This window comes from Oncorhynchus clarkii, chromosome 5, assembly GCF_045791955.1.
Source record: "Oncorhynchus clarkii lewisi isolate Uvic-CL-2024 chromosome 5, UVic_Ocla_1.0, whole genome shotgun sequence".
In the NCBI taxonomy this organism is placed as follows: Eukaryota; Metazoa; Chordata; class Actinopteri; order Salmoniformes; family Salmonidae; genus Oncorhynchus; species Oncorhynchus clarkii.
The window spans coordinates 65,245,343-65,256,560 of NC_092151.1; the positions used below are offsets into that span (position 1 = coordinate 65,245,343).

Genomic DNA, 11,218 nt, shown 5'->3' on the forward strand with positions numbered 1-11,218 from the left:
GCATCCCAAATGTTTTTTTTTTTTTTTACCTCAGCAAGATTTACATGCTAAAATTGCCACTGGATGAAGGGCCCTATTCTACTAATATTTTACTGTGCTCCTCGATTCTCCATCAATGAATAGCCCTGTATATGACATGTATGTTGCACTAAACTAGTGTGTGTGTGTGTGTGTGTGTGTGTGTGCATTCACATAAACTGAGTATACCAAACATTAGGAGTACCTTCCTAATACTGAGTTACCCCCCCCCCCCCGCACCCCCCCCCAAACCAGCGCTGTTTCAGTTCTTGACACAAACCGGTGCGCCTGGCACCTACTACCACACCCCGTTCAAAGGCACATAAATCTTTTGTCTTGCCCATTCAACACATACACAATCCATGTCTCAATTGTCTCAAGGCTTAAAATTCCATCTTTAAACTCTCCTCCCCTTCATCTGCACTGATTGAAGTATATTATAACAGATCACCATTTTCACCTGGATTCACCTGGTCATTCTATGTCGTGATTCCCTATTGCAATTTGTCATCGCCAGCCTGCCTAAGTAACAAGGATTAGTGAAATGCATAGGCTATTATCCGTAGAAGTCCAGTCACTGTAAGAAGAACTTTGTTACACTCGGTAAAGACACATAAACATAATTCCCTGAGCACCATAACTGTCTGGCTGCAACTTTTTATTCAGAATCAATGTGAAAAATACTTAGCCTTATGCTATTGCTGAAATGCGTCTCTCGCCATGTCTGACAGAACACGATAGTCCTACACCTGAATAAACATGATCATTGTTTGTGCCCTAAACACACACTAGTCTACATCCTCTTCATTCCAGCATGCCTCTTCACTTGAACTCAGGGAGTACAAAGCAATCCACTGTCACCCAGTTCCATTTCTGTCCCCTCTCCTAAAACCTAGCACACTGAAAATGCTTTATAGAAGAAAACAACATGGCAGAATCTCCACAATGTGGTGAAAGGCTGTGTCTGCTTACACACCTACATAATAATTGAGAAGGCGTTAGGAAAGCTGCTATTGGCTGAAATAGAAACAGACATATTTTTTATTTAACAAGGGGAATCTATAGGACTCTCAATCACTGCCTGGATTCGAACCAGGGGCTGAGATGCAGTGCTTTAGACCGCTGCGCCACTCAACGAGAACACACGTAATTCCTAATCCCAGCCCATGTGATGAACCAACCGTCTGTTGTTGTGTTTTGGGTGCGAGTAGCCGAAGGGGCTGGAGGAACCGAGAAGTGGGCGGAAACAGTCGTGACATTAAAAAGCCTTGTCGGATGCACTTCGTTCCATCTTCCACACACTCACGATCTGGCTTCCCCTCGACCATCTCTGCAGCTTTGATGAAAGCAGTGGGTCAAATAACGGCTTTAACACTGGAGCTGTGAAAAGCGAAAACGGGGTAAATTAAAAGTAGTTTGTCGATAGTTACTTTGGCTTGACGTCCTTTCTACTCGGAGTTTATCGAAAGTAATGCTTTGTCGATGGTTGACAGCGCGTTAGCATAAGTAACTAACACTTAACTAGCTTTCTGGCTGGCCAAGTCGATTCATTGATTTAACATTTTATTTACATATTTCTTCACGCGTAGCTTGTTTATTCGGTTGACTCTGTTGGTAATTCATTTCAGGATATTGATGCTATTAACTAACTAGCTAGCTAGTTGATTAGTTAGCTGCAAATGCATGTTGCTGTGCAGTGTCCTCACGGACAGTATTTGCTTCTACTAGCGCAGTGTGTGTTCAGTAAACGTGTTTTGACAACAGACAACGGGTCTAGCTGCGTTATGTAAATTGGGTGAACTATTTTTAAATGTAATAGCTAGCTACTCGTTAAAGTAACGAAATATGTTTCCAATGTTTAACCCCGTGTCTAGCTTGATAGGCCTAATTAGGCTATTGTTGTCAAATATTCCCGATTGTGTAATGTTTATACTATGTATATGTTGTTTTTTACCACAGTGCTCCCGTCTGGTTGAAAGCGCATCATCTTGACCAGACAGCACAGCGATAATTTGCTGCATTCTCTCTAAAAGAAACGTTTTGTTTTGGGAGAGTGTAATTTGATACCACAGCGCTGCAGTCGCCATCAGTCCCCCATAATCAAAGCAAAATGGTGCAAAATATGATCAGCGAAGTCACTGGATTCCATAGCTCTTTCCAGGTGAATACGTGTTTATATTAGATTGCATTGGTTACAAGATGGGAAAAGTGAGACCAGACTCCATCTTGCTATATTTAACTACATCTGTCTTCACACAGATATGGATAATGACTAATTGAGTTAGAGGGAGACTGTTAAACTGGCCTACTTGGACAATGTTTTTAAATGGCACAACAGCACAGATTGGTTGGTTCAGATGTTATTATATATATATATATATATGAAGCCTGGGTACAAGTGGGTAGTGCACAGAATTGTACACTGGATACAGTATCAGCTGTGAAATTCTTGGAGCTTGATTCAATATTGTGATGGATGAGACCATGGCCACTGTAGCAAATATGTTGCTAATTTTACCATAAATTGTGTGGGTCATTTTGAACATTTCCCAACTTTTAGTTTAAATTCACTGGTTTGTTCTGCTCATCTAGGGCCAAAATCCCTTTGAGACTGATGAATTCACAGAAAATGGATCCCTCCTCGATTCCGACTTTAATTTTGAGTCATCGAATAGACATGGTAAGTGCATTCCTTTGTTGTACTGAACCCATAACTCTGAAGTTCTCATCTTACTCCAATAGGTCAATAATGGCATCCTGGGACACAAACTCTGTAGTACCATTTCCTATGTTATGTAGCATGCTGTAATTCTATATTATTCTTACAAATGTTTGTGATTTTTGTAGATATTCCCTCCAGCCAACCTATTGACATCCCTGATGCCAAAAAGAGAAATAAGAAGAAAAAGCGTTGCAGGGCAACTGACAGCTTCTCTGGCCGATTTGAGGGTGAGTCATTTTCTTATCTCATGTAAAGGACAGATTCTGTAGTCTATAGTACAAAATAAAGCCATTTTTTTTAACAGTTCTAATTTTTTGTTATTGTGTCCTACTAGATGTCTACAGGCTGCAGGCAGAGGTTCTTGGAGAGGGGGCATATGCAAGAGTGCAGACCTGCATCAACCTCATCACCAATAAAGAATATGCTGTGAAGGTAAGATGTTTCTCATGTTATTTGAAAAGAAACCCCAATATCATTGAGTGCCTAACTGTTATTGTAATGAGTGGTTTGTATAGAATTTGGGAACGTGCCCATTTTTATAGGAAAGGTAATTGAAGGCTTTCCCAGGATATTGCCAACTTCAGAGGGTAGTGTCTGACGTGTGCGTCACTCCTGACATGGGCCTGTGACTGCTATCGTCACACTACTTTGCTGTTTGGGCCTTGGCTTGCGCTCAAAATAGGAATGTTACATTGATCATTGGCCACAAGCTGTGAATTGTGCACATGAAGGTATTGCTCAGGAAATATAGCACCTTTCATTTAAATGATTTTTTTTTATTTAACTAGGCAAGTGAGTGAAGAACAGATTCTTATTTACAATGACAGCCTAGGAACAGTGGGTTAACTGCCTTGTTCAGGGGCAGAACGACAGCTTTTTATCTTGTCAGCTTGGGGATTTGATCTAACAACCTTTCACTTACTGGCTCAACACTCTAACTACTAGGCTGCCTGCTGCCCCTCTTTAACCCAGTCTTCTCTTGCATCTACATTTGTGGACTGTACTCTTGTAACCTTGTTTGGGACATTTCAAGACAGACTTTATCACTTTTGTTCTGATTAACAGATGTATGAGGCTCTGTCAGTGTTTTGAGGCTGCTGTAGTTTTTAATGGGCACTGGGTACCTAGCTACTGCTATCACAGAAACTCCCCCTTACTGTGTTTTTCTGGCTTTGCTATCCAATAAGAGCCAGCCAAAGGCTACTTCCACCCCCTCTCTTTGCTCTCATTTGTCAGCCAGGCTCTTAGTGGCGGGAGGTGTGTGTGCTGGCAGCAGTGCCAAAACATAAAATCAAATTTTATTGGTCACATGTGTTTAGCAGATGTTATTGCGGGTGTAGCGAAATGCTTGTAGGACTAGAAGCGAGGCAGTCCTCTCCGTCTTCGCCATTTCCCGCATAAACCCTGTAAGGGTTATGACCTGGCGCGGTCACTTTATCATTTTTTTGTTCCTCTAGCAGCACTGTTCCCCCCCCTCCCCCTACAAAATGGGGTGTGGTTTGAAAAACAGTTGTTGGATTCCTGTGACTCATTCTCCCTCCTTTTGCCTTGAGGTAAATGTTGTGAAATTCAATTTGATATGTTTTCCATTTCTGCAGAAGTGTTGTAAGATTTAGTTTGTTCCACATTTTGTATGGATTCTTTGGATGCTGTAAGACAAACATTACTTTTGCATCCAGTACATTCATGATCTTTGTTCCCCTCAAATCCTTCTAGTAATAGTTGTTCACTTAAGAGGGGTTCTAGGGGGTGGAGTGTGGGAGAACCCATGTCTGAAGGTCAGTTGGGGCTTGGCGGGGTCTCAGACTGCCCACACCAGATGTCCTCGTCAACTACCCCTCCCCCTCCCGACGTCTGGGCGGGGACTCTAGTGTTGCAACACTAGAACAAAAGCCAGAGCTGCAGGAAAACAAACTGAAGGGGCCGGTCTTCTATCTGCTTGCTTTCTTTCCTGCCTGGCTAGCTTCATCCTGGGACCCAGCATACTGAGTGCTCCTGGGCTGCCTGGGAATTCACATGCCTGGGTTTATTTACAGACCTGCAGTATGACTCAATGAGGCCAGGCTGCAGGGATGTATAGCCCCTGCTGGGTGACTGACAGTTAAAAAACCCACAGCCCTCCATAGAGATAAGAGGCTCACCCTCATCCATTGGCTATTCATTTAGCCATCTTTCAATTCTCCCACTATCAATTAATACTAGTGTCTGCTACTTGGCAACTACTCATTGGAAGTTGTGTTCAGGAGAAAGCTTTGGGTCAATACAGGCCTCTAATCCTAGAAACATTGTGCTCTGCCCCGGTGGGTTTCAATGGCAGCTCTAATCCAGCTAACAGGAAGAGTCACGTACACCCTCAGACAATGAGAAGAGGGGGCAGCTGGAACATTTAGGCATTTGCTTTGTGTCAGCAGTCTCTTTTGGCTTTGCAACAAGCTGGAATGCCAGGGACCAGCCCACAACAGTACTGCAGCTAAATTTAGTCTCCACTCTGTTGATGCAACTGGGAACTGGCTGCCTGTGATGGCTGGGATGAACCCTTTGCCCCTTTTTGCAATATAGGTTACACACTTATACTATATTTAGAGGTGTGGTGCTGTGATTCTTAACCTATTGGCTGTCTGGGTGGGTAGGCACTAGGCAATATCGGAATTAGGTTAACCCTTCATCCAAGCTGTGCCTAAAGTGGTTAGGGGGAAGTGGTGCTAAGGGCACAGTATGATACATACATGGTGGTTGGAAGCCTATCCCCTAACCCAGACTCCTCCACTCCAGATCATTGAGAAGAGACCAGGTCACAGCCGCAGTCGCGTCTTTAGGGAGGTGGAGATGCTGTACCAGTGCCAGGGTCACAGGTAAGATTACTGCCTATATGCCAACCACATGGCTGACTTCTGACACTCTTTCTGTTGTAGAAAGCAGTGTACCTTCAACAGATGCTCTTGGCACTAAATGAGTAATGCTCTGAGACAAGTTTTTCCAGTTATTCAATATAAATATTTCCAGACTGATTATATATATATATATATATTTTTTGTAATGGTTATAATCGCGTGACCACATAATGACCGTGTCCTGTTTCCTTCACTGCAGAAACATCCTGGAGCTGGTGGAGTTCTTTGAGGAGGAAGACAAGTTTTACTTGGTGTTTGAAATGCTAAGAGGAGGTGAGTGCTTCCAACCAGGCTTAAATGCTCTGAACCCTCACCACCAGTCTCAGGGGCTAATGTAATGCTTTAGTAAAATACACCATTTCCTCTTGCATGCGTCTCATTGAATTGGCTGGTGTAGCTTAATACAGACACTTTAAACAAGACCATGTAAGGGAGCAGAGTAATAAGTCTTGCTGACCCGCAGGTTCGGTCCTGGCTCACATCCACAGGAGACAACACTTTAGTGAGCAGGAAGCCTGCGTTGTGGTGCAGGACATCGCCAGCGCTCTGGATTTCCTGCATAACAAAGGTAAGCGTCCTCCAGCAGGGTCGAGCCACAGCCCAGGGCTTGCCTGCCAGGCCAAGGGGGGGATTGAGTTTCACATTGGTACTGGGAAGGACCTGGAGATGGGCTGGCGTGTCTCACGAGGGCTTTGCACTGCAACTATCTGATCCGGTTTCAGCAGATGGTTGGAAGGCTCGGCCCACTGTACTCCTGGGTATAATAAATGGTCTTAAGGTCTCGCGTGTCGCTTCCACACCTGGGCTGTTGGGTGAAAGGTCAGCCATAGGCCCCCTGTGATCCCTAGCAGTGGCCCATACTGGTCATTTGACACATGCCAACATACAACCCACCCGTTCTGTTTAAATCACCATACCTTAGAATGACTTTTTTTCTTTTTTTTTTCCTTTTTAAAGGAATGGCACATAGAGATCTGAAGCCGGAAAACATCTTGTGTGAGCACGTGGACAAGGTACGTTTCCATTGCTGGGTGTCTGATATCTTTAGTCACTGGCACAAGGGCACGCTAATCTGAAGTTAAGTATGATTGCCAGTAAGTCGCCTTCCTAAAGTGCTATCATACCCAATGAAAGGCATAAACAACAACCAACACCCTGAACTTTGGTCACTAATCTCTTGAGCGGCATCAGAAGAAAGGATGATTTTGTAACATCTAAAACGTGTCTTTCTCCCTTCCTCTGTAGATCTCTCCTGTGAAGATCTGTGACTTTGACCTGGGCAGTGGGATCAAGCTGAACAGCGACAGCTCACCCATCTCCACCCCAGAGCTCCTTACTCCGGTCAGTCAGTTTACTACACTGTTGTGCCAGTCCAGTTCACCTTGATTCATTTTGACTGCATGTGGAAATAGTCTTGTGGAAATGGTATGGGAGGGAAACAGACATTTTATGGGAGGCAGTAGGGATCTGCATCATTCCCTTTCAAGACGATTCGATACGTATCTAAATACAAGGGCTCCAAAACAGTACATTTTAGTTTGAAACGATTCGGTGCATTTTGGTTTGACTAGAGAACGATTGGATGCGATTTACTGACATTTGTTGCATAAACGTATTCATTTTCTGTGCTAAATTCTGCTGTTGATTGAGCTCATGAGCTGGATCTGTTTGTGCTGACTTGTGTGGGTGTAAATTATGTATATCTATGGTGTATATGCTGAAGGCATCTGAGCCATAAGGGAGACTAGGCATCTACCACCACACTATCACTATCAAATTGGGGGGGGGGGGGGTCGCCGCAATGTAGCCTATGCTTTTGTCCCCCTCACCTTGGTTCTGAAATTATAATCACTCTAACTTGTCATTTTTGCAGATTAAGTGTTTGCGCTAGTAATGTATCGATATTTAGCTATGACATAGCCAATGAATATACACTACCGTTCAAAAGTTTTTTGTAGCTTGAAACGGCAGATGTATTTTTGTATTTTAAATGTACGCCTATGTAGATATTCCAGAGACCCATTATCAGCAACCGTCACGCCTGTGTTCCAATGGCACGTTGTTAGCTAATCCGAGTTTATCATTTTAAAAGGCTAATTGATCATTAGAATTATGTTTGCACAGCTGACTGCTGTCCTGTTTTAAAGAAATAAAACTGTCATGCTTTAGACTAGTTGAGTATCTGGAGAATCAGCATTTGTGGGTTTGATTACAGGCTCAAAATGGCCAGAGATAAAGACCTTTCTTCTGAAACTCGTCAGTCTGTTCTTGTTCTGAGAAATGAAGACTATTCCATGTGAGAAATTGCCAAGAAACTGAAGATTTAGTACAACGCTGTGCACTACTCCCTTCACAGAAGGGCGCAAACTGGCTCTAACCAGAATAGAAAGAGGAGTCGGAGGCCCGGTGCACAACTGAGCAAGAGGGCAAGTACATTAGTGTCTAGTTTGAGAAACAAACACCTTACAAGTACTCAACTGGCAGCTTCATTAAATAGTACCTGCAAAACGCCAGTCTCAATGTCAAAAGTGAAGAGGTGACTTTGGGATGCTGGCCTTCTAGGCAAAGAAAAAAGCCATATCTCACTGGCCAATAAAAATAAAAGATTGATGGGCAAAAGAACACACTGGACAGAGAAAGATTGAAATAAGTGTTATGGACAGACAAATTTAAGTTTGAGGTGTTCGGATCATAAAGAGGAACATTTGTGAGATGCAGAAAAGATGCTGGAGGAGTGCTTGACACCACCTGTCAAGCATGGTGGAGGCAATGTAATGGTCTGGGGTGCTTTGGTGGGAGATTTGTACAGTGTAAAAGGGATCTTGAAGAAGGAAGTCTCACTCCATTTTGCAACGCCATACCCTGTGGACGGCACTTAATTGGAGCCAATTTCCTCCTACAACAGGACAATGACCCAAAGCATAGCTCCAAACTATGCAATAACTATTTAGGGAAGAAGCAGTCAGCTGGTGTTCTGTCTATAATGGAGTGGCCAGCAGTCACCGGGTCTCAACCCTATTGAGCTGTTGTGGGAGCAGCTTGACCGTAAAGTGCCAATCCAGCTTGTGGGCGGTGTTTCAGGAAGCATGGGGTGAAATCTCTTCAGATTAGCTCAACAAATTGACAACTAGAATGCCAAAGGGCTGCAATTGCTGCAAATGGAGGATTTTTTTGTTGTTGAAAAAAACAAAGTTTGAAGGACAATTATTTAAATTAAATAATTATTTATAACCTTATCTTGACTTTTTTATTCATTTCACAACTAATTTCATGTGTGTTTTCATGGAAAACAAGGACATTTCTAAATGATCCCAAACTTTTGAATGGTGGTGTGTAGCTCATCTTTGGATTTCACCCCCATCTCAAAATGGAATGGTTTTGACTGGTTCAAAGTTTGTCGCGCTTCCTTTCTCCGCCAGCGTTGGCCATGCAGTGCACCTCGCAAAAGTCATTCCTTGTTATACAATGAAAAAATGTGATAATTTCATATCTAGAAATTACCATATACACTGATTGCTTAAAGCAAAACTGTTCAGGTTCCCCCATCAGCAATCTATTGTAAGCCCCCTTCAGCAGGTATAGCCAGATGAGGGGTGTCTGGCAGTTGTTTCCGGCGCCTAACTCCCAGTGGTCAGCGTGCAAAGCTGAGCACTGTGACTAGACTATTGATATTCCCTAGGGTTGTTCGGCATGAAAAGTGACTTGTAGCTCATCGCAGTTACATGCTTAGTTCAACACTGAAGGAGAGGACGCGTCAGCTGTCACTAAATATTAGGTATTTTCGGAAGGTAGAAAAAAGGTAATTGGAATGAAAAAACATTCGTAGCGTTTTTTTTTACTGGTGCATGTCACATTTGGATCGGTTTGGGGTTCGGACCGATGCAGTCATATCTTACACATTTGGATCGGTTTGGGGTTCGGACCAATGCAGTCATATCTTACACATTTGAATCAGGGACCAGTGCGCGTCCCTAGAAGGCAGATGTGATTTATAGGACGTAGCACAAAGCCCCAGTGAGGTTAATCGGTCCCCCCCCCGGGTGCGCTCTCCTATCTGGCAGCTCCTAGGCTTAGATATCTGGATTGCTCCTGTCGGCTCCATTCGAATTCCCAAAAGTCTAATGTCCACATCCTTCTACTTATCAGTGGAAATGATGAGGCACATGGGGTTATGATGGTTTAACCCCACGTTTCGTCAAATAACTATTTTTGAACCCGGAATGGCAGTTTTTTTGGAATGATTCAAATGTAAAGGGAACCATCTCATTATTTGCCCCTCCTCCATAGCTGTCAGAGGAAGGGAGATGGGTGTTAGCAGGTGAAGCTGATAGCCCGCCCAGGCTAGCAAGAGGGGGAATGTGGAGAAATGTAGGGGTGGTGGATTTTTCATTGGAACCTGACCTAGCTTTAGCAGCCTGTTGGTGGGCCAACTCTGCCCTGGCCTCTTGGTAGAATAGTTGTGGGGCCAGGGGTCTCACGGGTTTAGTCTGTGGTGGGGTGTGTCACACTTGCACATTTGGCCCACGTTGGAGACTGAATAGGAGGTGTGAGTGCTGAGTGGTCTCCCCCTCTATGATGTTGGCTCTCTGCTCTCTCCCTCACCTTGCCTGCATCCCCCTCTGGTTTCAACAAGAGCCTGGTCTTTATCTAAGTGATTTCCCTGGGTCAGGTCAGACTTTTGAATTAAGGTATTTTGTCATTCCTGTGGAAAGAACTAGATGTAATATCCTTGTAGGATTAAGGCTACAGGGAACAGATTGCACATTTGCACAGACAGCGAGGCTAAACTATGGTATGTGGAAGTGGCTGAATTAACCTTATTTTCCTTGGAACGGTAATTGGAACAAAACAATGTCTCCCTTCACTGAGCCTCTGCTGCATTTCTCTGGTATTGAGCTGTAACATGCAGAAACAGAAATAACATCGCCACCCACCCTCCGGTCTCTTCTCACTGTAGTTGCCACCCACTTTCTCTCACCACATTTGTGCAAGCCTGCATTTCTCTTTGTATTCATGAAACAAAAGCCCCATGTCTGAAGCTTGTTCTATAGAAATTGAGTCTTGCCCTTGTACCTAGCAACTGTGCTTTGATTGGCTGAGCCAGGGGGAGTGTGGGGGGGGGGGGGGGAGTGACGTGTGTGTGTGTGTGTGTGTGTGTGCCCAGATCTGCTCATCGCTTGCCCTTGTTTTTCTTTCGCCTCATCACCGGGGCAATCTTATCTGATTTTCATTTATCTTCCTCCACCCTCAACCCCCCCCTTACCTACATGTCTGCACTTAGGCCATGTTATTCTCCAATATATAGTTTCAGTAATCTGTAAATACTTTCATGTGCTTGAGTAAATTTGAATTTGATAAAAAGCATACTAAGACAATTTGTTTACTGTACTTGTAGAGGTTGAAAGTCTTCAGGTAGAAAGGGGGGTGAATTTTAGGGTATAGCTGGTCTCTTTTCTGAGAATCATGTTTGTGGTTTCCTGAGAACTTAGTGGTGAAAAGAGATCGGCATGGGGCTGTGTAGCCATACGAACACACACAGGCCTGTGCTGCACCTTAAGGGGAATTCACAGAAGTTGTCAGGCACTCT

The 11,218-nt window shown here is 43.8% G+C and overlaps 1 protein-coding gene across 1 annotated transcript in view; it reads left to right on the forward strand.

Moving 5' to 3' along the window:
- Nucleotides 1-1,210: 1,210 nt before the first annotated feature.
- The window catches only part of LOC139409227 (MAPK interacting serine/threonine kinase 2b), a 17,823-nt gene continuing 7,815 nt past the window's right edge, over nt 1,211-11,218 (forward strand). Inside the window, exons 1-10 of the mRNA XM_071154082.1 lie at nt 1,211-1,418; nt 1,978-2,179; nt 2,611-2,698; nt 2,866-2,967; nt 3,075-3,172; nt 5,513-5,592; nt 5,831-5,904; nt 6,095-6,199; nt 6,589-6,644; nt 6,877-6,972. Coding sequence (XP_071010183.1) covers nt 2,129-2,179; nt 2,611-2,698; nt 2,866-2,967; nt 3,075-3,172; nt 5,513-5,592; nt 5,831-5,904; nt 6,095-6,199; nt 6,589-6,644; nt 6,877-6,972 — 750 coding nt within the window. The 5' untranslated portion in view covers nt 1,211-1,418; nt 1,978-2,128. The remainder of the gene's footprint in view (nt 1,419-1,977; nt 2,180-2,610; nt 2,699-2,865; nt 2,968-3,074; nt 3,173-5,512; nt 5,593-5,830; nt 5,905-6,094; nt 6,200-6,588; nt 6,645-6,876; nt 6,973-11,218) is intronic.